This window comes from Anopheles stephensi, chromosome 3, assembly GCF_013141755.1.
Source record: "Anopheles stephensi strain Indian chromosome 3, UCI_ANSTEP_V1.0, whole genome shotgun sequence".
In the NCBI taxonomy this organism is placed as follows: Eukaryota; Metazoa; Arthropoda; class Insecta; order Diptera; family Culicidae; genus Anopheles; species Anopheles stephensi.
The window spans coordinates 7,223,028-7,249,364 of NC_050203.1; the positions used below are offsets into that span (position 1 = coordinate 7,223,028).

The window sequence follows — 26,337 nt, forward strand, 5'->3', positions numbered from 1 at the left end:
AGAAATAGTATACTTACCGACACAGACTAGCCTCTAAATCTCCATGCAATTTATTACATTTGCCTAGGTCAAGTCATGTCCTCGCGCGCACCGTGTACATGTATTTTATTTTCTTTCATGACAAACGTTAAACGTCTTAGTTGTAAATGTATCTCAACCGTTCAACAACATCCAAAAAGCTACATGCAAAAATACGGTTTATTATGTATTGTTTGTTGTCCTTCTTTCGTTTTTAATCGTTTACCTTATTACTTCCTACTGTGTATCCTTCAAAGTATCCTTCGCTTAATCACTACTTCTCTCTGTTTCCGTCTGCTGTTGCAGGCTTATGGTGTCCAAAAGTCCACGCTCACGATTGTAAAAACCACACTGTTTGATTCATGGTTACTGAAAATCACATCTACATTCTTTCCTATGATCCCAAAACTCCAAAGGAACATTCTCACATTTTCTCACAGTTACTAGTAGCAACTCACTTCTGCGTCTCTTAAAATCTCTCTCCCTCTCTCGCATGTGTTGTCAAATCAACTACAGCTCCGAAATCGGACTCTCGGGACTCTGGTCTGGCATAAATCTAATGCACGACACTGCAGGCTAAGCTTTTCTCTATCGGCGCCCGAAAAAAAAAAAACAGAAAACTAACAGCGAAAGCCAACGATACATGCAAGGCGCGTCTGGGTGTTTTGTGTAACTGGTAAAAACTAGAGAACAATCTCAAGCGCAAACAGACACACACACACATGCTTATTCTTTTTTTTTTCATTGCTGCATTTTTCTTTAAACATTAATTATTTACAGTCACACATTTGTAGGCGATTAAAAACGGATAAAAAAGAGGAAATTTTAAAATAAAAACAGATCGAACATAAAGGAAGGCACTCGCGGGGACAAGAAATGCATGCGGCAAAGGAGCGCAAAGAAGCGATTGCTCTTGCTCTTGCTGTTGGTGTTTGTGTTTGCAGGGTTTCTCAGACCAGTTCAACATTGTGACACTATACGTCAACAGCTGCTTTTATGCTGACCTTAGTAACCCTGCATATGCATGTATCGTTAGGCATCTCAAAGAAGAACCAATTGTTCAACGTGCGCTGAAGTGTAACCGTTTTTCTATATTACATCGATGTTTCTGAATAAGTACTGCTTTATTACTTCGTCACTTGTGTTGTGGCATCACCCACACATCCGCGTTTTGAAAATCTCGTTGTGTAACGTTCGTTTAAAATACTTTTTTAATAGACAACAAGGAACCGAAATTAAAATTTGTGTGTACAGCGCCGCAGTCAATAGCAAATTTCGTTAGCCTGTTTACTGCTCCTGCTAATGTTTTCTCTGTGTGGGTGTGTCACCTTTTTGTATGTTAAAAATATATTTGCTTCAAATATAATATTTCTCGCCGTCGCCGTCGACTATCAATATCTCGCGCGCAAACCTTTTTGTATAATGTTCCGATTGAGCCCGCCTGGATTCACAGGTATCAGCAATATATACGTTTGTTTAAATTTTATTTTGTGTTCCTCTCCTCCTCCTCTTCCTCCTTCTCCTTCGTTCTGGCTATCTCCTCCCTCTCTTTATCACGCGTACAACTAAATTATTTTAAACGTCTAAAGATAAAAAAAAAGAAAGAGTGGATTACGCTTTGCCATCCGACACCGGCCTACCGTGCATGCGTTCGTTAATGATTTAGAGTCTCTCGTAAGGCATCTGCGATACAACTTCTGAAAAGTGGGAAACAGGAATGGGAAATTTAACACTGTATCCTTCATCATCATCCTTAGCTGTTTTGTGTGATCACATGATGATATTCTCGCTGTTGCAAAACAAACAAAAAAACCGGTGATGTGAGCAGGCTCTCGCTGGCTGGGCATCATTTGCACACACACACACTCAACAGTTGCGCCGTGCAATCAATCAATCAAGCGTTTGCGTGGGCAAGACCATAAGAAAAAGAGGTGCGCCTGTGTGTGCCGAAAGAGTACCGACGGGTGGGTGGGCCAAACCTTCCATGTTTGGCCACCCCCAGCGGGACACAACATAAAATTATGGCAAATCTGAATTTAGAAAAGGTTTCCCGTGTATGGTACACCGTGATGGTGGTGATAGTGCTGGTGGTGGTGAACGCCACCACCACTCTGTACGACGTGCAGTTCTTCCTCACGCAGCTGGTAATAGCTTTTCAGGTACTGTGGGGCCTGAAATTGCTTCGAATCGCTGCGCTTCCGGTCGATCGGAGATGGGCAGTCTGCAAGTGATTTGTGGAATTTTATTTCCAGCAGTCCGTTCAATTTTCCAACGACTACGACGATAAATGGTTTTTCGTGTACTAGAGCGGGTACTTTTAGCGGGTCAGTGTACGTTCTAAATGACTCAGTTTCATAGCACAGCGGTCTTCTGATGTCATGTAAATTGTTTAGCAAATATAGTGGGGCCATATCATATAAAAAGGTAATGAATTTCTTGTCATGCATGTCCTTTACATCGATACAAAACATCGAACAGAATGAACAACATCAACTAGCATTCGGAAAAAAGCCACAGTAATAAAAAAATGAAAAAGCGCTAGCAAAGAGAACAAAATTTAAATAAAGGAAGTGAAGAGTAGACAGATGACAAAAAGTATATAAAAAAAAGGATCTTAAAACAACATTCGTGCATTCACAATCAGCGAGCATATAACATGTAACGAACAAGAGCTTGGGAACTAAGAGCGAAATTAGCCGTAGGATCTACCGAAACCGAGCAATCTTACCTGAGCTGTACTGAGTGTACTGTTGGTACTGCGGATGGAAGTTGTGTATCGCATCGGTCATAATATCTTTCGGGTTCATCGTTTCCTGTGGAAAACAGAGGCAGATGCGTGTGTGAGTGAGTGTCATCAATCTCCGACCACTACCGGTGTAGCGTGTCAGCTGTTTCCATACCTTTAAACTGCTCGAAATTGATTGCATCGTGACAGATCGGCCGTGTGCATCGGTCATGCAGCTTTGGGCGTACACCTGCAACGAGCAAAAAATAAGTTCTGTAGCAGCAAGCTCTTCATGCTGGAAGGAATGCCCTCCGCTTACCTGGTACGGGAAAGCATACCGCAGCGCGATGGCAGCGAACAACATTTCGATGCAGATGAAAAAGTTCTGATAACCGGCAGATACCGTACCAGCGGACGTGGTGGAACCACCCGCGTCAACAATCGGTGAGATGACCTCCGCCTTTTCCAGAATAGCTAGCCCAACACCTAAAACGTAACGGAGGATTTTGTTAGTGCGTGCGTTGCTACGATGGGTAAGGGCACCGCTCGGATTGAAGTGCTTACCTTGCCAGAAGGACAGGAAGATTACGGATTTAACGGTGCAGAACTTCAGCACCGGATCGAAGGGCGTCAGCAGGTCGCGGGTGGCAAAGTAGAAAAGGTAAAGGCCGTACAGGGCCAGCGAAACCGAGATGTTGTAGATGACGGTAATGTAAATGTAGCCTCCATCAGCACTGTCGGATGAAGGAAAGGAGAAAGCGAGCGAGAGAGGAAACCATGAAAATTCTGCCGAACGCATCGAAGACAGTCAGGCGCGTCTGGTTGTTATTTATAGAGCCGGAAACCAATGATGGAGAAGGGAAGCCAATGAAGACTATACACACTTGCAGGTCGAAAAATCAATTCGATTTGGAAAAAAGTTTCATAATAAGTGCACATTGAGGTGGTCTCGTAATTTTGAATGTCATACTGAGTTGGGAGGCTATTGTACAACCTTCTCACTCCACATTCTAAAAGGCTGTACTCTGGTGTACGCGCAACACCAGAAGAATGGACATCAATATTAGCTGACACGTAACATTCCTGTCCTGTATACACTTACACAACCAAAAAGGACTCGTATGCAACAGCAGCAGCTACTGAATGCTAATTCTGACCTATTTCGAGTTGCACCTTCCTGACCATGAAACTGTGTTCTAATCAATACCATTTCTCCATTACAATAACTGCCATTTGCTGCGCTGACGTACATTGGCCAAGGCTCGTGCTCGTCGTTATATACGTACCTCCAGTCACCGTCGTGATAGTGATTGAATGCCTGCAGGAAGATGATAATGAACGCCATCAGCGGCTTAACCAGACAGAACTGCAGCGTGGCCTGTTTGCAGAAACGCAAGAATCCGATCGTGTACGTCTTGCCGGCGAGGCAGCACGTCCCGTACAGGCAGGACGATTTGATCGGTTTGCCACGGATCTCCGACATGATGTTGCCTTCGCCACCCAGGTACTCGTAGCACAGCGACAGGAAGTTGTAGATTACGAACGCTGCAAAGAGGTGATAGGAGAGATAGGATTTAGAGAGCGTGAAATCCTTGTGCACGGGGAAGGCGTTGTGACGGTACAGTACCTTCGTAGCAATCGCGTACGGTAAAGAAGTATACATAGACGCTTTCCGAGTTGAAGAACAGTAAGCTGACCCAGGAGTAGGTGGCGTAGATCGGTACGATGAACAGTATTCGGACGATCCATCGTTGTTCCTGTGGGTTCGTGTACCATCGAAGGTGTTGATAGATCTGAAATAAGAGGAAGTGGACAGCCGCATCAGTATAAAAATATTTTTTCCCATAAAATGTTATGGTTCACTTCCGTGACCAACATATTTTTCTTATTTTACCCCCATTTTCCCAAAAGTACTTGTACCGTTAACCGTACCCAAACTGACCATCGCAAAGCCTCCGGTGACCGTTTACGTGTGACCCGCAATTTTTGCCAACATTACCAGGCCAAACATAAAACCCGACAAAGGCCCTTGTGCCTATTCCCCACAAGAATTTGGTTCAAATCTTCTGCACTAGCGCATTATTAAATATTCATCATCACACTGAAAGTGAAACATCAGCATGAAGCCACTAGCGGCTTACGAAGCGACCTGAGTCATGAAGACAAATATTTGGCATAGTGGTGATGCGGCCTGTGGCACGATAGCTGTGGATGGAAAATTTCGGTGTGACAAAAGCAAATGTCTTGATTTTGCTTTCAAAGGCTTCGCACCGTTTTTACTTCTGCGTTGGAACATCAACAAAAGGGAAGCGACATTGTCGAGCCTACCCATTAACGCGGGCCCCTGTCGTGGTAGCTCTCTCGCCTAATACTTAAAATGACGACCCAAAAATAGTAACTCAAAGCCAGCACCAGGAAAAAAATCTGAAATAGTGGCTGGAAACAAGGCAAACGGAGAGATAATGTAATAATACTTCCCAGACCATGATCCAGGGTGGTGGTTTTCTGGTGCAGCAAAACATTTCGCAGCTTTAAAACAAGCGCTTCGGACGGCTTTGCTTTCATTAGAGGGTGGTAGCCAGCCATAAGAAAGAAAAATTGCAAATTTTTCTTTCTTTTCATGGCTCTAAAGTCACCGGCAACCGTGTGGAGGCGTTGAGAAGCTACCGAGTGGGTGGATTTCTTTCCTCGTTACGAGATATTATGGGAAGAACAGGCAGATAATGTTCACCATTCAGTAGTTCAGGAGGGTGAAATCGCTTCAGCGACATCATCAGGGATGTGGTTATCCAATGGCATCTTCTTTTGCGTTGTCGCCAAGCCACGGTCTATGGGCCTATTTGATGTTGGTTAGTCTTCATTTTCTTGTTGCCGCAGCCGGATAGATTATGATAAAATGGTGCTTCGTTTTGAAGCTTGCTCAGCGCGGGTCCGAATTTATGTCTTGTCCAGAGACATCCACGCCTTCACCGTGAAGGCTTCAACCAAACGAGGGAAAACCTTTCCCGCGCGAGTGATGGGACACAGAAGATTGGGGTTCAAAATATGGTTCACCTTCTGTGCGACGGGGAGTACGGGTTTCCGGATGCCGCCGGTAACGTGGACTGGGAACATTCAATTTCGATCGTTACTTGTCCCTTGTCATATGGTTCGTTATCGCACCACAAGGCACGACGACGATGCCTAAACAACGATGGGCATTTGAGATAACAACTATTACATCGCCGATTAATGATTTGTAACAGCGGTGTTCGCTTCTTTGAACAAAAAGTTTCCATGCTTCTGCGAGTGACCTCATGTTCTTCGGACATATAAATCACATCTTGAACTACGAAACCATACCACATGAAACACACTCTTCACCGTTCAACCAAACACCCACTTTGGCCACACTTTCTGAACAGAACTACACACAAAAGAACCTAAACCCCCATCCGTTTTCCGCTATTTACATTGGTAAAAATAGCAAACACAGCAAACCAAACATCACAAAATCGATCAACCGCAACAGGGAAAAACGGATCCAGCGGAGGCGTCAGAGTCGGTGCGCGGTTGGTCGATGATATGTGTGATGAAAAACCTCGATTGAAAAATGCACTTCTGACCGGCACAGATGTTTGAGTTCATGTGTGTGGAAAACGCGCCGATTGCTTCATCGGAATGTTTGTAGAGCTTACGAAAGATGAAAGATTCGGATGTTCCAGCAATAATCCAGAGACACATCCAGGCTTGCTCTCTCTTTTGTGTGGTGATACATTTAGTGGTAACGGGCAACTCTGGATAGATTTAAATCCTTTACAACACGAATGTGCATCAATAGATCGAGTGCCGTGGTTAGGAAGTGCTAGAATCGCTTTCCACCCCAACAAAAAAAAGAAAGGAACGGACGAAGAGTTTAAATGAATATTTTATCGCTGAATAAATTGCTGCATTACACATTTTGATAATAGCGACATTTATCAGACACGTTGAGCAGTTGAGGCTCTTTGCATGTAATCTGTTTTTCCTCGTGGTGGAAGAGAAAAATTACCCACCCATTCTGCTGGGTGACTACGCTGCTGCTGCACATGTATAGCACACAGCCCAGCTTGAACAAACTGCACGCGATCATACTCTATGACTCTTTCGGCCCACACACACACACACACGTCCCACATTTCTCTTGGTAGACATTTTTTGGGCGCGCTATATGCTGAGGCATAGTTTGTTTGCGCCGTAGTGTGTGGGGTGGTGCTGATGTTCAAAAATTCAGTCATACGAGCTTTTCACCGTCACCGAGGAGAGGAGGAGAAAAGGATAACCCCAAACTTCACGTACGTAGCATGCAGGAAAGTATTAACGGCACGTACGGTACTTAATCCTGGAGCAATCTACCAAACAACCTTCTGGAAGAAGCTAAAAAAAAGTGAGTGAGAAGAAATATGCCCCAATATGTGGCCATTCGGCGTGGCATGGTTTTTGGGGTACGTTCTTTTAAAACCCTTATCGACAAATGATGTCGAGTGAGAATTTCTTGCATCACGAAAAACTAGAAATGATGTTGAGTGCAAAATTTTACATTCGAACTTCCCTTCTTATATGTTGTACTTCGTATTTAATATCCCTCTCAACGACATTCAAGGGTTAAAAGGGATAAGGGACATTTCTTTTACGGTACAACTGTCGATGAAAGCGAAGAAAATCGCCCTACACCCTTCAAGTACAAAATAAACATCGATTTTAGCTTCCGGCCACGTATTAAATGCGTTTCCGAACCTGCGCGATATTTCTAACACAACCCTTAAATACAACGGCTACATCGCATCGGTACGACTCTCTTTCCCAAGAATCGATTGAAAAGCGCTATTTAGTTTTTATTTCACTATAAATCTGCGTGAAGCAAGTTTTTCCGGTCTTTAGATTGCAACAAGCTATTTAAGTTCCAGAATCTCGTTTTGAATCTTTAAAGAAAGGATAGCGAGATGGTTACTCCCTGAGAGTAATCCTTGAGAAAATCTCCAACTTCCAGCATTCACTATTGAATCCACAGCACTTATCCCTCCCGAAGGACCCATTACATGATCATCCGCTGGTAATAATACAGATGCAAAAGAAACAAATCTCAAGAGATGTTTCTTGTTGCAACAATAACGTTGACAGTCGCAAGCATAAAACAAGGGAAATTTATAAAAGCAACAGTAAGTTTAACCGTCGTGCGCCGTACACAAATCTATGTCAAGCAGAATGGCACACTACAGTAAATTACTCCGAAAGAAGAGGTCCTTGAAGGACACTGAACGTGGGACGAGAAAACAACAGCATGGCCGGAAAAACATTACCGAACGAGGAGGACAGGACGGGGGTGGTAAATAGTGACCTGAAAACGGCAATGCACGCGAACTAATCTGTACAAACATGTAATTAGAATTCCTTCTGCCTGGAGCAGGGTACTTTAATGAGAGAAAATCGCTCTTCTGGTCATAAGAGTTCCTGACCACGTGAAACCTTAGAGAATACATTTTTTAAATAACACAGGACATGCAAAACTTCGATAAAAGTTTGCCTTATCGAGAAGTGAAGAATCGATAGCAGATAAAGAAGAGAGGTGAAGATATTATCAGGGTCGCATCACTCATCAGAAGGAAGGAGAACACTCTCCTGGTGAACATTCGACTGCAGTATGGCGACACCAGTGATAAGAACCAACAACCGAGTTTCGCTTTTAATGATGCGATAACTATCACTTAACAGTTTTTGAACATTAAGAAGACACAATTTCGCATTACTTGAGGATCTTGATCCTGGTCCTGGTGGTAATTTATTTAAATTAAATCATAATTTCCCAGCCCATCTGAAGGACATCGGCACAATAATGCATGTAGCACTACGGGTCCCAAATTGCAAAACGGGGCCAATAAAACGATGGCAACTCATAAATACTGGGCCACTAGTACACCAAGAGTGCGACAAATAATCATGCCGTGGCCGCGAGACTGCAGTGTACGACTCCTCGCACCCTTCCAAAACAGACGTTGTCATCAGCGACAGTCATCGATTTCTATACAGCAGCTTTTTGACGCTGTGTGTCCACGTTTGTGTACGTGTTGTTGTCACCGCAATAGTGAGCACATGTCGAGCTATTTTTCCAACCAGTTATGACTTGGCGGCTAATGAAGCCATAGAGCGATGGCGAGGAAGCCGTGCACCAACGTTGTGTGTCCGCGTTTTATTCAAGGCCGACTGGTAAAATGGATGAAGATTTAGCACCTTAAATTAGATGCTTTAGTTGGAATGCTTTCAGTGTTACATTGTATTAAATATTTCACTGCCTTGTTACCAGTCACTGACAGATCTCATTGGCGAATAATTAAAAGCTTCCTAATTCGCATTTCAAATTCACATCAACAATCATTACACAACTCTCACTGCTGTATTAATAATCAGCAATGGATAAATTTAGCCGCGAAAGTTGCATACATAGCAAGACCTTCCTCCCGAGGCACATGGGCGTGAAAATGAGCGATGCTCTCATCTGCCCAATCGCGGACCGATTGTCGCCAATTTTGACATAACCCAGCCAGCCAAACGGCACCATCTTTGACCAGGTACGCCGCCATAAAGTGAAAGGACGTTAAGGCAGCATGCGATTCGATTACTTCATGTACCGACACACGACGGGCTGGTGTGGTGACGACGATTATTACGTGAGAAAAGCGGTCTCCAGAGCTGTGTGAAAAACAAAAGTTGGCAAAGCATTACCAGGGCGACACGCCACATGTGGGATAGCACAGTAAAAGAAATTGATTGGGCAACACCAACAACTCACCAACTGGAGGTGTTGGCCAGTGTGGAGCTTTCTATGCAAAACCTCGATACATTTGGCCGACTTTTCCTGGATGTGACCGGGTGAGGTGGGTAATGTTTTGCATGATTTCCGCTTGAATGCGCACCGTGAGGTTGGCCAACGCTTCATCGGGTTGGCCTTTAATTGATGGTTTGGAAGTGTTGCACTACAACAAGAGGGAACGCCGCAAACACACAACGCTACGGCTAAGAATCCGCACTCGCTATCAAGGAAGCCGTCCAATGCGGCTTTCCTATACACTTCCAAAAAACATCCGATCGATTAATCGCGTGTCGGAGAGGGCTTCGTGTATCCTGCCCTTTTTTTCCCACCGAAGACACTCGCGGTACACAGCTCGGTGGAACTTCCGTAACCACATCATCGTGTATTAATGACGCGCGTTTGCGAAGCCCATCACTAACTAACCGGCACACACAGGTAAGCCATAATTCATTCATAATTCAATACCGCCCCGCTTGGGGTGGACGGCCCGGACGGGAGTGCTCTCGAGGGCTTGTTTTCGAACGGTTCGTTCAATGGGCAGGGGGACCATCTATTCTAATTACCGCCGTGAGAAGAGAAGTCTCGTTTATAGCCGACAACTTGAAAGGGCCCCGTCTGTTACACTGCTCGAGATATCTCTAATCACTGTGGCTCGTGGCTGTGATATTTCACGAGCACCAACAATTAACGAGCATTGTAGTCGGTCTTGCTGTCATAAAACCAACCCGTCACTTAGGGATCAGTTTGCGTTCTTGTGTCATACAGTCTCTTCTAACAGATCGCTTTAAACCTTTGTATTTTTTAAGTATTTACCCAAAATGTATTAGCCCCTTATCAAAACACATGTTTAAACCGTCATTTGAATTTCACTTTCATAAATCATCACCCATCGGCCAGAAGGCTTGACAGAAGAGTTAAGGCTCCGGAACTCAAAATCGATAATATCGATTACAAAGCGCCACTCCTGCCGGCTACAGTTTCCTACGTTTTTGGGGAAACCTGAGCATTACCCCACATCGAAAGTAAGGGAACACTGTAACACCTCAAACACACCTCAATCTGACGTGTCAGTAAATGAGTCACACACGCGTAACGCTTTACGGGGATTTTGTGGGGTCACACTCCAAGCGAGTAGTAATAGACGAATATCCCAACTAGGAATGCTATTACAAACTGTTTCTTCCAAAGCAAGAAAGGAGCTTTAAACTTTGGACTGTTCTAGTTCAGTTTAAATGCTCAATGCCTAATGACTTCCCAACTTGTCTCCAGGCGCTGTGTTAATGCAGTGGTTTTTTAGTGCTTGTGCGTGGCATGACACTATCCGTATCCGTATAGGCTACATCATCATCATCATCGTGTGCCGTAGTTTCGTGTCAATGGAAAATTTGTGCACCGCAAAAACAAAATCCATCCTTGAAAATAATTCCATCCGCAGCATGGGTCAAACGTCGTCGTCGTTCATCATCAGCCAAGTTTCGGAAAGTTTTATTTATTTTTTTTTTTTTGGAAAAGGCCGGTTGTCATTTTATTCTATTTTCACTCGCTCGAGTCCTCCGGGGAAGCAGCTCCCACATCATCACCATCAATCCGGTTGTCAACGAGGAGTGTAGGGAGCGGTTCTCTGCAGCCATGCTGTACATAAAGCATAATTTGTTTTCTATGGAGACGCACTAGCCTTCGGGTGGTGTGTGCACACAGAGGCGAAGACCAACCGGATTCCAACACAATTCTTCCTCTGTCGAAAGCCACAAAAACCACACGAAGCAACGTAGAGCCCGGTGAGGCGTAAAGTGGTGATTGTTTCTAGATTCAAATTATATCGCAAATTTATCGCAACGCTTGTTAAGAAACACTAAAACGTTTAATGCGCCACACGCATGAATAATTACTATTCGGTGTGTAGCTCTGTTTCTTGATATCCAACCGTAAAAATTGAGCTTAGAATTTCGTTACTAACAAAAGAGCTACTAAGTAACACGAATCACTCACGCTGCCTAAAAATATTCAACTCAGCTCCCCTGTGCAAGAGCAAGATAAAAGAACAGCAGGGCCGTAACACGACAAGCGAGTCGAATCGAGTGCCCGTTAAAGCGTGTAATGATGAACATAATTATGTTCACCTTCCACCCACATTCAAAGCACACACACACACACGCTATTCTCACTAACAACTGTACAGGCGTGACAGAAATGTTGTAATCATTAGATCAAATCGCGTTCGTTTTCTGATACACTTGTGCTACACACACACACCCTTCGCAAAGGGTTTAGAGAGAGAGCAGCTACACATACACTGCGTTACATTTAATGATCCGCGAGAGGTACGGTGCAACCTTTTGTGATGATTCACTACCCTTTTTTTCCTTACCGGATTTGTCGCTTGAGGTTGAGATTAGTAGCGATTTTATTTACCACCATGTTTAGCACTTCTAACACTGATTGGGGTGGGGGTGAGATGTGTCGTGACGCAGGTTTTGGGCGAAAAGAAAAAAAGGGAAAACATGTTTGAAGTTAAGCGACCTAGCTTTCTGCTGCTCATTAAACGCTTTCTCTCCCGGTGTAACCTAAATTTGGAAGAGCTAAAATTAAAAGCTCGTCGAATCGGGAAATTGCTTAATAAGAGCTTTGAGTCTTCACTCTACTGTTTTCTGCTAGTAAATTATTATAATTATTTTTTAAAGGCGTTCTGATACTTTTTTCGAAAAATAAAAATCTCTTTCAACGCCCTAAACCGATCGGGCACAGATCTTTTTTTTTTTATCTCGGCCATTTACTATAACTCCAGTCGACCATGACCCTGATCGGTTTGTGTGTGACATTTGTAGCATTGCGAAAAAAAAGACCATGCGTAAATGCGCAAACGGACACACACGTTGCTAACGGACACAATCTCTACACACATGTCTGTCGATCGCGCTGCAGTGGTTGACTGTGTTGACGCCAAAACACAACTTAGTGAAGATCGCGAACTCCACACCAAGACACGCACCAAGATCGCGCAATCCATACGTAGCTAGCTTTGTTGTACACCGAGTGGGAAGTTTATTTGGTCCGCGCATTTGTCACGCACCAACTTTGTACTTTAAAGTTGCGCAAACGCACGTGGTTGATGCGAGGAGCAAATGGCACGTGCAGCCGAGACTCAAACATGATCGAGAGCTTTTTTTTGCGAGGCCGACAAGATAATACTCTGAAAGCTTTAAATTAAAATAAAAAGTAAGCGGAACTCAATCATTTACATAAAATCAATTAGGTAAAATGTTAAAGCTTTTAAAATTTCAAACAAAAAAACCTTAAAAGCTTTTCAAAAGCATCTGTTCGACTGCTAAATTGCTCGGTTTGGAATATCTATTCACTGCTCGCAACACTGCTCGATTCTTTGGCAGAACAAATCGCCCCTTTTTACCCGTAGGCCGGATTCAACAGGTGTTTCCCGGTGGTTCTGCATCGTTCACATGGCATCATATGTTAAGCACAAAAATAAAACCTCCAAACGAACGAACCCCACCTACTTTCTTCTGAGCCACCATCACGTTTTGTTCATGCCTTACTTAACTTGTCTTCAAGAAACGAAAAGACTCTCTCCAGGTCGTTCAAACCGATGCTTCCCTTATGGGATGGAAGAACTAACCTATCAGTTAAGCATGATTGGTTTCTGTTTCTTTCGGCGTGCAGTGATGCGTAATAACAGCATTTACATTTCGTGCACCGGTCAGGTACTGGCGAAACAAAGCCAGCTTTCTTCGCCCCGGGTTCGATTAGCTTTTCGCGAATTGGCAAACACACCCTCCACACCATTGTGGAACGATCGTGAGTCGAATTTGGTTGTTGCTCAATATCGGCATGCCAAAGTCTTCGGCTGCACACCCCTGAAAAGAGCACCATCTTTAACTTCACAAGAGTCACGGTTGTTGCTGTTGTGTGTCTCCGGCTGTTAGTGGGCAAAAAGTTTGCCTGCAAGATGATCTTTTCCCCCGGTGGTAAAGAAGCTATAAAATGAACCGTCCGACTGGGGTGAGCTAAAGAAGAACAGCAGCAAACTGTGATATGCATGAACTTCAATATTGGAGGAGGATTGCAGCATTGGCCGGTAGGAAACGTGGTAGCGCTCCTTCTTTTTTTCCATTGGCCGACCGATGAGTTTTCTTTGTTGGCCAGAAAAAAACCGGTTCATAATATACCAGCTAGTTGGCACGATGTTCGAGAGCATCGATAAGTAAAACCGTGGTGGCAGTTGGTGTTTCGAGCGTTCCCGTGATCGAGTTTAGTTTAGAAGACGTCGGGTGGTTCCGTAAAGTTCACGTTGAATCGCGAAATCGTGCGAGTCTGTTCTTTGCTGTCCGTCCATCCTCCTTCAGTGTTTTCGGTGCTTCTCTTTCGTCCAAGAAGGCTGGTGAATTGGGTAGTGGCCAATGAAGTAGGAAATGAGGGGGCCTTATGCAGTTAATTTTAGGACTAGCCTCCCAATAGACCAAGACACCGCGAGAAGTAATAAAAAAGTAACTTTAGCAATTCATGCAAATTTTAATGAGATTGCCGCGTATTTAACATGCTGTTCTTGGGAACTGGAATAAAAATATTTAAAAATTACTCAGCAATACTAGACAAAAAGCCACATGTTACAGTTCATCAGATAAGAGGCCTTGAGATAGAGAACCGATATAGAGTATTGATAGTGAATTCACAAGGTACGCAACAAAAGATTCTGTTTCTCACGCCTTCAAACATCACACACACACACATCACCATCATCTCCATGGTTAAGTAATTCATTTCCAGGGTTAACAGTCTGAATGGTGATGATGCGGCCGATTTGTTCGAACACCAACCATATGCCTGGGAATGATCATTCCCAGTGAGGTTATGGCTCATTACAACTCCAATCAAGCTACATTTAAAACAAAGTTAGGATTTAGCTAAGCGTGAGAGGAGAGTCTTTTAAATCAAATAACCTCTTTGCTGTAGACTAACCCATTCCAAGCGTCACGTAATGGCAATCTGTCATATGTCTGCATTTGAAGTTTGGGACCGTGAGCAGCATCCCACCGCAGCTCTATCTCTAATGCCCAAACGATAACCACGAACAATCCGAAGCTGTTGTACATGTAAAAAGTGAACGACGCCAAACACTGTCGCTTAATCACCGTTATTCAGATGATTTATGAGTGCAAAACGATGCACTTCCATTCTACTCGATGATGCCGGCTAGTACACCGAGTGCGCATCTCGTCTGTTCGTGACACGAAAGACTGATCGTCGTCGTCCGTTTCCACGAGTGCATAAAGGCGAAGACGTTTGTCAGAGGAGACCGAAGCAACGGAGCAGAGCCGGGAGAAGCAATACGTGTGTTAACAAGCACCCATGGTATGTCTTCCAACTATTTATGCTCTGCTCGTTCAATAGTCGTGTCGGAAGAAAAGCCACTGTGCTTTTTTTGACTTGAAAAATAGATTTTCGGTTGGCTTGACTCTCTCCTAAAGCTTTATTGTACCAGCTTTAAGATGCAGTTAGAAGCGATGAACAGCTGAAGAAGCTGTACAAGGACATATTCGCCTAATGCAATCACAATGGAATGTTCACCGAGCTTTGATGCTATTTTACAGAAGCGATGTCTGCAAAATTCTACACCAACCAGAATTGCCGAAGGACCGTTTTCACCAAAATATGTTGCGTCATTTGTATGCATGGCAAACTATTCCACAGCAAACCACTGCACCAAAGCGTTCGACAACGGAAGTTGTTATGTGCAGGTTCAAAGAAAAATGCCGAGAAAAGAACGCTCCCCAGCACAGGAGCTGGCGACAACATATCAGCAGCAGCCACATTTACATATTGGCAACATAAAATGCACATCCCTTCCAGACAGGTTTCTGTGAAGGTGTTTATTATGGTTGCGGCAAGCATCTTGTTGATATGCTCACAAATTGGTTATCTCCCTCTTGTGCGGTAGTCTGGCAGCAAACGATTGAGTGTTTTTGGAGTTATAAAAATGCACTTAATAAATTGAGAAGGTCCTTGAAAATTGCTAAACTGAACGCGATTTCGGCATTCCTTATTCCTTGTTAGCCCTCATCTGAGAAACCTCATCAACACCTTCGTTTCTTGGTGGCTTCTTTGGCAAAAAGTCTTCCAATTTTTCCACTCCAATTGATGAATGGAGCAAACAAAAGCCCCCAAAAAATCACATTCTTCACCACCCAAAATTGATTGATTGGGTTCGTTTGTCCCACCTTTTTCTCAGAGGCCTTGACATTTCATCACACTCACACCCTCATCTCCGTTTGCATGAAAACCCCCATCAAACCGAAGACGGGAAAAAGCCAATGGAAGGAAAATCTCTCGCCGAAAAAATAAGACCGTTGTATAATAAACTCAACGCGTCGGATGCGTCTTCAAGCTCGAATCGATTAAGTGATGATTTTCAAACGAAACTGAAAGAAAAACGCCCACCAAGCCCCCCCAGATATAAAACAACAATATTGACATTGCGATCATTTTATGCAACTCCGATAAAGTTAGCGAAGCAAGACGACGCCGCGCAATCGCCGACAGAGCAAGCTTTCGGTTTTTGGAACCTCCTCCAAACCGAAAACGCCCGCATGTGTGTAGTAAACAAAACATTCATTTTATTGATCCCCTTCACTTAACAGCCATAAAAAATCGTACCATCCTCTAAATGGTGCACAATTAGCAGCTCCACTGTCGGATTTTTGTTTTTCCGAAAATAAAGGGAAAATTCACTCGTCCAATTATCCTAAGCACATGCACACCCACCTCCATCTATTGGAGGGGGGGGATTCGGTTTTCTCGTGGCATAACAGCATCCCATTTGGAAAAAAGAGGGGTCATAATTTATTTTCTCTCTTATGCCCCAACTTGAAAAGCTCCCGAGGTGTGTGTGTGTGTGTAGTTAAATCAATGGGCAATACTAGGTCGGGAAGATGGTCGTTTCCCTGGCAAAGTTTCGTTTGAACGTGTTGTTAATTGCTGCTCGGCAGAAAGGGATGTTGAATAATTTATTGCCTATGGAGAGTTTTAATATTTTGAGCTCTCTTATACTTTTCGGCGAAACTCCTGATGAAGATCATCGAATATTGATGCAAGTTTTATATCTGCATCTGCTAGAGTTAGAAGGGCCTATTAGTTCGCTTGTTTTATAGTAATGCTTTCAACAGACTTCCGGGTTAATGAGCTACTTCCAAGAGCGTCTAATGACAATCGAAAGCCAGTCTCTTTTCATTTAACCAACCCCTCTGAACAGTACATGATTTTCCCTTATGAAAGGCAGACAAACGGCCGTACTTTGCCTGATTGATTGATCAAATGGGACATCAGCAAACTACGGCTCCATGTGCTTTTCACACAGCCACCGTCAGCAAACAAAGGCAGAAGACGCAATATCAGTGCAGTGATTGTACGACGATTAGCAAGTGTGGTGCCTGTGGTACAGCAGAGTGAAACTACATTTATGCAGTGCACTTCTCGGGCATAAGGCAGCACCAATTATGCACACCTCGTTAGCGACGCGAACGAAGGAAAAGTTTATCAGACAAACGAGGATTTAATTCCAGATCATGGCACGCAGCAGCAGATCATCATCATCGCAGACGCTTGGGTTTCGGTTAGCGGATTTTGATCGCCAGCCAACGCCAGCTAGGGAATGATGCTTTCATCATCATCATCATCAACATCAGACCAGGATTGGTTACAATCTAAGCAGATCTGGTACATGCAGCAAAATGAAAAGCGAAGTGTTTTAAAGGTTCGTCCCAGTTTCTGCGTCACACACAGCATCACAACAGACCGGTTTGCTAAGCATCGTGCCAGGCAATTAGGCCATCTTTTCCACTTCGATCACCCCGAAACCTTCATACTTCACACGGTGTTTCCAATGTGAAAAAAACATAAAGCAAAACAAGCCTTCAATTCAAGGTTACATCTTTCGATCAAACCGATCAACCAACTGTATCGAGAGCGTCCTCCGCTCGAGCGACAGTTTTTGGAGGTGACTTTGAGCGGTGCCAGAGTCCGCCAGTTTGGCGGCGATGAATGGTGCCAATAAAGTTGGGTTGGAAGATCGAATTGTTCGATCGAAAGTGAAAATCGTTCCAGATGAATTGATTGCTCCATGAGCAGTATGAATGTGTTGTGGTAATTGGCTCTGAGAGGCTCTGTTCATTTAATTAGCTAAGAATGACGGTTTTGATGATGAAAAATGGGGCCTGTTTTAGAGCCTAACATTTGAATTGACTTTAAAGGATCATAGTGTGAGAAATAAATAGCATTAGCGTCCTAAGCAATTAACGGAAATAACTATACCGGTCAATGTACGTCATGCCAACCATCGATTTTCCCCTGTAACACTATTTCCAGCCACTGCCAGCCAGGTACAGATCAAACGACTCTTTAATCTAATTAGCCCCCGAATAGACGTTTCCTTCCCGCACACACATTTGGCGAACGTTGTAGTGGTTTGTTGAAATGTAGAGTAGATTTTTACGTGCCCAGGACTGCAAAACCTCCAGTGAGGTGAGGTGAGTCTCGGTTGAAACCACCTGGGACATATATACATAGTTTTCACACCCAGCGCCAACACCATTGGCACACTCCCGTTTTATCGGACCGGTCAATCGCTCAGTGACACACCACAACGGTGCCGAAAATAAATTAAAACTTTTCCTATTTCCGAACTGAAACGTCCGCTGACACTGACGGACACGGGTAAACCCTCCTCCCGGGATCAAATTTGACCACCGTAGGCTTGTGAAGGGATCTTCAAAAATAATGTTGCTCCTCCTTTATAACGGATAAAGTTTCGTTGTCGAGTGTCTATTAAATAGCCTATAGCAAACGGGTAAGAAGAAAAGGACAAGGGAAAATGCGTCACAGGAAGCTAATACCCACAACTACTACATAGACACAGCAATTGACACTCTTAGGTGTGTTGCTGGTAGATTTCTTATCGGTTTTCACCACTACACTTCGACGTTTCAAACGTGATATGGACAGTTTTGTCACGTGACAGCTGCAAAAAGGCCTCGCAGACTACAAGAAAAAGCTACAAAAAAAGATAGAAGGAAATATAATAGCGCAAATAGAGCATAGATAATATAAGAACTACGTCAGTTAGCTCAATGAATTTAACTGCTCGAATTTTGTATTCCAAAAAGCGACTCACCAACATATATCCATTCCTTTAGATTGCATCTCCGGACATTGATATTGTAAATGTACGCATTTAAATATGTATTTCAGAATCTTGAAGATCAATAGCTACTTCATCGTGTCTATCAGCGGCGTTAGCCTTAGTGATTGTCACATGGATTTATTGGCCTTAGACTTGGACAGCGAGCTTTGCATAACAATGTCCATCTCGTCCAGGATTATCTTCACTATTTAGATCCGGATGCTTTGACTCCGGGATCTAAGTTTCGCAAAGGTAATATAACCAGACAAACAAGTCTGAGTTTTCCCCCAGAACTGAGAAGATGTTGCAAAGCATGAAGCAGCTATAAATGATCGTCAGGATGTGTCTCACTATTTCTAGCTTCTTCACTCAGGGATACAGTTCACAGTTGCTCCAACGGAAAACAATAAACGATGGAAGGATCGCTAGGATAAAAGTTCATCGAGTAGAACATCGTCAAATCCAGTCTTTTTCGTTAATGTATCACGAATAAACCGCAAAACAAAGTAAATGTCTCTCAGTACAATTCAAAACACGAACCGTTATTTCATGAATACACACTTCATCATTTCGTTTTCTCCCCCCAATACTCATATGTTAGCATTGCAAACGTAAAGCATCGTACAGGTGAACAACAACTCGACATGGTCTAGGAGTGTGGTCTCGTTAGGGAAAACTTGCGGATACACCGCAAGAAGTGGGATAAAAGTTGAATAAAACCTGCTCCAGACAAGTCTCCCCACTCGAGGACCCTCGTGTCAACAGACACACACACGCACGTGAATGGATGTAAGGTAAAATTGGCTTTTGGAAAAGCGTAGCGAAGAGCGAACGTTGCACTGTATAATTCATTTGCTGTGAGACACATCAGGTACATATGTGTGGTGAAGCACCGTGAAAAATTATTTGAGAATAGAACAACCGCTCTAGTGTGCGTTGTAGTTGGCAGGATGCAAACGAACCGGCCGTCAAAAATCGATGCATGAATGCAACATGGCTTCTATTTCGCGTCCAGCTACCGCTAACATACCGTTGCAGGCCCAAACCATTCTAGTGCTGCAACAATAATAATAGCACCCGAAAACAATGCGGTACGATGCACGCACGACCGAGCGCTCACAAGTCCGTGACCGATGAACGCAAACCTACGAACGACAGCGAACGGGTGAATTTTTCGCCATTTCCGCATGTCACGCACGGATTGCCGCTTTAAAACGGTTCTGAAGAGAAGTATTGTTTGATTCTGCTTTTTTTGGAGGGGACGATCGCTGGGCTAGTGTTTGCCTAAAAATCAGAAGAACCATAAACAAAATAAACAAACCACTGTTTGCCACCAGAATCGCGGTTAGTCAATGTGAAAAAGCTTATTGGCACGGGCCGCCAATTTTGTAATGTAAAATTCATGGCTTTAACTACTTGCGTAATAATTGGTGTTTTAAGTTTAAAATATGCATAAAATGAAAGCAAAAACCCACAGGCAATCATTTTTACCACAAGTTCGATAACCCTACGTAGGAGAATGAATAGCACCAAACGAAGCTTACCTGCTGGCAAGTGATGAACAGTGCCATCCAGACGCAGATGCCGGCAAAGATTTGGGCCGTCTTGGCCTGCAGGAAAATGCCGTCACCGACATGGTTGATAATGGGATCGATCGCCAGTGCCGAGGCTGGGGCCTCCGTCACGCGCACCGCTATGTTCGCCTTGGCCGTGCTGCTGCTAACGGCGGCGACCGTGGCAGCGGTAGCATTGGCCAGCAGCTCACTCGCTGCCGGATGTTCCGTACTCATCGCTGCGATCTGAACTGCAACGCTGGTTGCTGCTTGCTGTTTTCGTGCACACGCACGCACGCGAAACCGGCCGTCCGTGTGTGGTGTTCTTGGCTACCCGTACGCTAAATCACGCTAAACTCCCACACTGCACGGTTCGTCGGCTATCCGGTATTGGAGAGGTACCCTTTGCGGTGTCGGATGCTGTGCGGGCGTTTCTTCTATCAGCAACAACAGACAAAGATCTCTCCGAAGGCAATTTGCTCAATCATACGCTCACATCACCACGAGTGTATGCCAAACGGGGGTTTTGCGATTTCGAACAGTTTTCACTACCTTGCACCAATCACTCCACCAAGAAGCAACACCCCCGGGGGTGGACCTACCGAGCACACACCAATTTAAATTCACTCACACCTTACGCCTTTGCTTTGTTCAATGGCGAAACTGCACATGCACTTGTCGAACACTTCCACTAAAAGAAAAACACCAACAAAAAAACGAGGTAAATGAATGGGTGGGAAAAGAAGAGCTAAGAAGATGGAAAAATTAAAACCAAAATGAAAATTGTGAAGCACTGGCGGATGGGTGTGTGTCGATCAGTTTTCACTTTCTATCGGGCAAACGGAATTCACACCCGCGCAACATACACAATTATTGGGGAAGATTTTGTTACTCTTGTGATTTGCCGCCACAGTTGTAATGGAATTGTAATTTTATACGTCGAATCACGTGTGAAACTTTTGGGCAACGAATCACACGTCTGATTCTTCACCGAGCTGAGAGGGGAAAATCCGGAGCATATCAACAACAATTTAGCCACATTTAATTTTGCAGCCACAATATGCAGCCGATCGACGAATTGCAATAAAAATTATGGGCTTTAAATTCATCCTCCTTTTTGCTATTTTACGAATCGTAACTAACTGACCGGTAAGTTGAGCGAAAAAATTCAAATTTTCCACTACAATGCGCCACCATAAAACGCGACGATGTCATCGTCTGCTGGTATTTAAAAAAAATCGCTGGCAAACGCTGGGAAACGCAAGGCGAGCGCGGCGAGGGAGGACAACGTGCCGTGAAAAAGGGTACCGTGATTCCGACATTAAATCCTACAATTCCACAAGATCCTCGTGCGCGAGAGATGGCATTTTACTACAACAACGGTATGGAGCATTTCCTTCGCCGCCGGTAAATTCCAGCAGTAGGTTGCCGTTGCCGTACAGCAGCAAGAAGCAGCTCATGCAGTAAAACGGGCAGTAGTCACAGTAGATTTAATTATTTACACATCAGCGCAATCGTCACTTGAACGTGGCGCTAAAGAAGATTATCCCGATTTACTATCGTTTTCTGGTGGCGGGCCGATAGATTGGTGCTGGTGGTATGCGTTGGAATCTACAATGAAAAAAGAGAGAAAAGGGGAAAGAACATCGAATTAGTATAAATGTTTCAGCAAGGATTAAAGCTTTCAGAGCATCACGGGAAACAGCAATAGCCCTAAATTACTGCAACAGATTGTAAACTATCGTGCGATCGTCGTTTAAAGATCAGTTTCACTTTAAAAGATGAGGTAATTCCAAGTTGATCTACTCAAAGCTAATCTTTTCCTGCGTTATTTAATCCTAAGCGTTTTTGTTTCGACCACCAGCTAGAAGCAGCAGTTCAGCCCCGAAAATGCGTTCAAGTCTGAGACGGTCGTCATCATTTTGTAACGGTTAAAGTGTTTTTCTTTCCTTCTTTTGTTTTTATGGTTGAGCTTTTGAAATCGCCACAATGTACATTCCACCGACCCAGTCAACCGAAATGCGGTGATCTTGATTACCATCGGAAAGGGGCTACAAAAAACACAGGCGCTTAACTAATCTTCTCGCCCTTCACCACTGCTGCGGACTGGAAGAAGGTTGCCAAAAGTGATCTCCTCATCAATAATTAGCCAATGCTACCGTAAGAAGCTTCGGCATCACTTACGATTATGCCGAAAAAATGCCCTAACATGGTGATCTTATTTGGATTTATTTGCAAATATTTTCTAGTCCAATAGAACCCTCACTTGGTTGTCAAACAACCAGCCAGATCGTATCGTAATACTTAACCGAAACAGTTATTCAAGTTGTCTCGCTGTTCTTAATGTGTTAAAAGGCAACGTACGTCCGTGGGGTACCGAGTGCTGTGTCTTGTCCTGCCGTTACGGTGGCCTTCAAGGCAAATTACTGAGGTCCGGTTTATGTGCGTACGTTGTGCTTTTTGCACAACATTTATAATCCGCTTCGTCTCGTGGCAAGACAGTGTACCAAGAAGAATAGCAAAACAACACAACGCAAGGGGTTGGCCAACGAGCGTTGGTTGCTGACAACAATTATAGTTGATTGTTATTTTCCGTTGGTTCTCTACGGGTGTACGGGTGTACAGGGCGTCAGCAAGCAAGCATCACCACACAAGCACAGACAAGGGTCAGCCACAACCATTTTCTTAACTCCCTTTCTTGGAGCTCATTTTGTTGGTAAGTTCGAAATTGTTTGAGCGAAAAAACAAACCCACCGATTACCATGGCAAAGGATCTTAAGTTCTCTCTTTATGATAATGATGGGCACCATGATATGGACAACCGGACCGGTAGCTTTCTTACTGGGATCGGAACCACCCAGAAAAGTGGTGTAATTTGTCAAACAACTAGTCGGTTATCGATATCAGGTGTGTTGTAATGGGTACGATAAGCTGTTCCTTTTACATTGAATTACCTTTATGACTTACACAAGTTAAGATGAACACATATCTTGTTTAAAGTATGTGTCTGGCAGTAAACTTTGAAATAAAAAGGAAGCTTGGAACGTAACAGGTATGAATAACTAAAGATTGGAGTTGTTAAAGTATAAACTTGCAAAGTAGATCATTTGGTTCTTTAAAAGACTTGAGGGTTTTAAGGGTTAGAGGGATTTTTTTTCCTTTCAGTTGTGTCTCTATAGTTAGCGCCTTGTTGGAAGATTTAGTTGTTATACAAATTTCTAGTCCTAGGGTCCCAAGTTTTCCACTTCGGAATTCCACTTTGTCCAGTATAATAAGTATTGATCTAGCGATCAAGTAATGATTGGAGATCTAGCTGTGGAACCTGTCCAAATACTAAACATTCAGTGACCTCGAAGACTCACTCCAAACATATCATTGTGCTCCAAACATAACAAAATCTATCAAACCCGTCTCAATAGACTAACCCAAATCTCGCCTATTGGTGAAAAATATTCAACTTGAACAATGCTTATCGGACTCCATCCTACATACGATTGCTTATTAAAACAAGAGCGAACAATATATTGACCAGATTAGTTTTAGGTTTAGGTGAAAGGAAAATAGCACTAATCATTACCCTCAAATAAGCCATATTGGACGGACAACATGCAACCCCCTAACAGCACATATGCGAGACAAATGCTGATAAGATAGGAAGACCGGCAACACCTTCCCGTTAACACTATCGATACCGGGGCTTATCACAACAATGTCAACTACAGTTAAAAGTTACAACAGATAACCGTGATAGAAACGTGATTCACTTCAGTGGCAGGAATGCTGAGTTGGCTGCTGAAGTACGCCATATTTTGTTTCCTTCCGAAGACACGCAAATCACGTTTGCCAGTTGTTGTTTTTTGCAGTTGGGCAAATACGATTTGCTACCATATGCCACGTAGTGGTCCATCACCAACCAGTGCGTGAGGTCATAGGAAGCTTCATTTTCACCTTTCCACCGACAAGAGCACCTTTACGGTGTGGCCCACATCTGTCACAAGACGGTTGAGAAGAAGTGAACGGATATTGTGGTTTTACTACTTCCAGCACAGCCAAGGCGAAGTAGGCCGGTGTCGTTCGCAGCATACTTTTTCTCACACACTCCCGTAGCCGTATGTCTCACCCCTATACGCATATTAGTCGGCTGTGTGACTGTGTGCGTTGGCGAAGAAAATAGCGCACGCACAGTCTAATATCCGTTTTTTTCTGATTTCGAGGGCTCTTATTACTTATGCGTGGGGACTGGACCATTCACCGCGAAGGATAGAGCTTTAGGAAAGGATTATTCTAAAATTTGGATTTTAAAGCTGTGTGCAATGTCATGTGGGAGTGAAAATAGAATCACAATCTCCGCTCACACTTACAACCAATCGTATCATTCATGCTAACATATGGTCGGCTGGTAGCTCCTCCGTATGTTTTTTTTACTAGGAGTCTGTTTTCCTTTCCGATGGACACACTCGCTCTGTCTCGAGGAAGTCGCATTCCAGCATGTTGCTAGCTTTACAGCAACACGGAATCGAGGTTATTCCTCGATGAAACTAAAATTTCACCCTCATGGCCAGGGTAGATGACGTAAGTGCGCTTGCTGTCCCTCGCATATTCGCATCCTTTTTGCTCTCTTTTTCTTACATTTTTTTAACGACACACGCAGCTGGACATTGCAAAGCTCTGCAATATAAGAAAACAACTAGCTCAATGCGTAGATTAACCAAAGTACTTACTTGTGCCATTCAACCACCACTCACAACACAACTCCCACGGATCGAAACTGTTTTAATGTCAACCGAACAGCACCAAGCCACAACACAGCCTCACCAGCAGACAGAGGGTTGACTCTGTGACGGAATTTTCTTTGTACACACAGCATCCTCAGCGCTCTTCTGGTGCTAATGCCCCTGCTGTGCTGCTGCTTTTGCACCACCGCTGGAGCTTTGTTGTGTGTTGTTTTTCGCTTATATTTCCTGTCTCACTTCTTCCAGGGTCGCTCACACATTTGCGTAGTAGGTGCAATTCGGGGTGGAAATATGGTTCTGGAAAAAGGAAACCTATGTTGATGTTGCCAATTTCCTTTCACACATACGCACACGTACACACACACTGCGTCTCCTTTTTGTGCTTCTGGAAGCGCTCTGCACAAGTTTTTCACTTCCGTATGGAACGAACTGGCTGCTGCTTTTGTTGTTTGAACTTTAGCAACCAGCGACCACCGTCACCACCACTACTACTACACGGGCACAACACGACGTCGACGACAGAGCACACGCATACAGCTGAGCCGTGCTGCGAATCGTCAACGCAGCAGCCATCGGAAATGAATTCAAGGAACTTTTTGAAGTGGGGGGGGGGGTGCTTTTAGGGACTCCCCAACTGGGGGGTTGTTCCTGAATTTCTTTTCGTTTTCGATTCAAACTTTTAAAGCTCACACACACTATAAATGCTCACAAACACCATAAATAATGCTTTGCTAATGGTTGCAAAGTCCCCAACTCCCCCCAGACACACAAAACTCGACCAAAAGCACCACATTCACTCGGACACCGTAACCTTCGTGCAGAATTCTGGTGTCGCTTTTTGTTGGCTTTACTGCCACTGCCAGAATAGCTGGGCCAGAACATGTTTTATCCTTCCAGCACGATTGTTACACTTGCAAACTAACCTTTTTCTTCTCTCTCTGTGGGAAGCTCGGCCACCGCAGCGCGATACAATATGTTGTGCAAACTTTGCAACACACGCACGTAAAATGGAAACACAGATTGGTTTGCTGCAGAGCGCCACCTTCACCACTGTTCTGCGCTCGGAGAAAATGTTGTGGGAACAGCGAAACGTCAAACAACGTTAAGGCTCGTTTCAACCTCACGCTACCCAAATCGATCATTGCAGCTGTCACCTTGCAAAAATCCAGTTTGGAGAGCTTTTTATACAAATACCTCTTAAATGATATGTAAAAAACATCAAATTTATCATAAAAAGTTCTTAAATTCTACTGAATAGAGAGAAATAAACCGTTTGGAAGGTTTGAAAAGTGACC

General features: G+C 43.9%; 1 protein-coding gene across 15 annotated transcripts in view; it reads right to left on the bottom strand.

Annotated features, from left to right (window-relative positions):
- The window catches only part of LOC118510449 (transmembrane protein 184B), a 29,258-nt gene extending 3,132 nt beyond the window's left edge, over positions 1-26,126 (bottom strand). Inside the window, exons 1-10 of one of the 15 annotated variants that reach the window (XM_036052266.1) lie at positions 25,966-26,091; positions 21,867-21,920; positions 20,301-21,000; positions 4,371-4,536; positions 4,030-4,288; positions 3,308-3,477; positions 3,063-3,229; positions 2,919-2,993; positions 2,747-2,831; positions 193-1,715 (exon numbers count right to left, since the gene is read on the bottom strand). In XM_036052266.1, the coding sequence (XP_035908159.1) occupies positions 1,681-1,715; positions 2,747-2,831; positions 2,919-2,993; positions 3,063-3,229; positions 3,308-3,477; positions 4,030-4,288; positions 4,371-4,536; positions 20,301-20,546 (1,203 nt within the window). In that variant the 5' untranslated portion in view covers positions 20,547-21,000; positions 21,867-21,920; positions 25,966-26,091 and the 3' untranslated portion in view covers positions 193-1,680. The other 14 variants (XM_036052251.1, XM_036052265.1, XM_036052264.1 and 11 more) reach the window with 14 other exon arrangements.
- Positions 26,127-26,337: the final 211 nt, after the last annotated feature.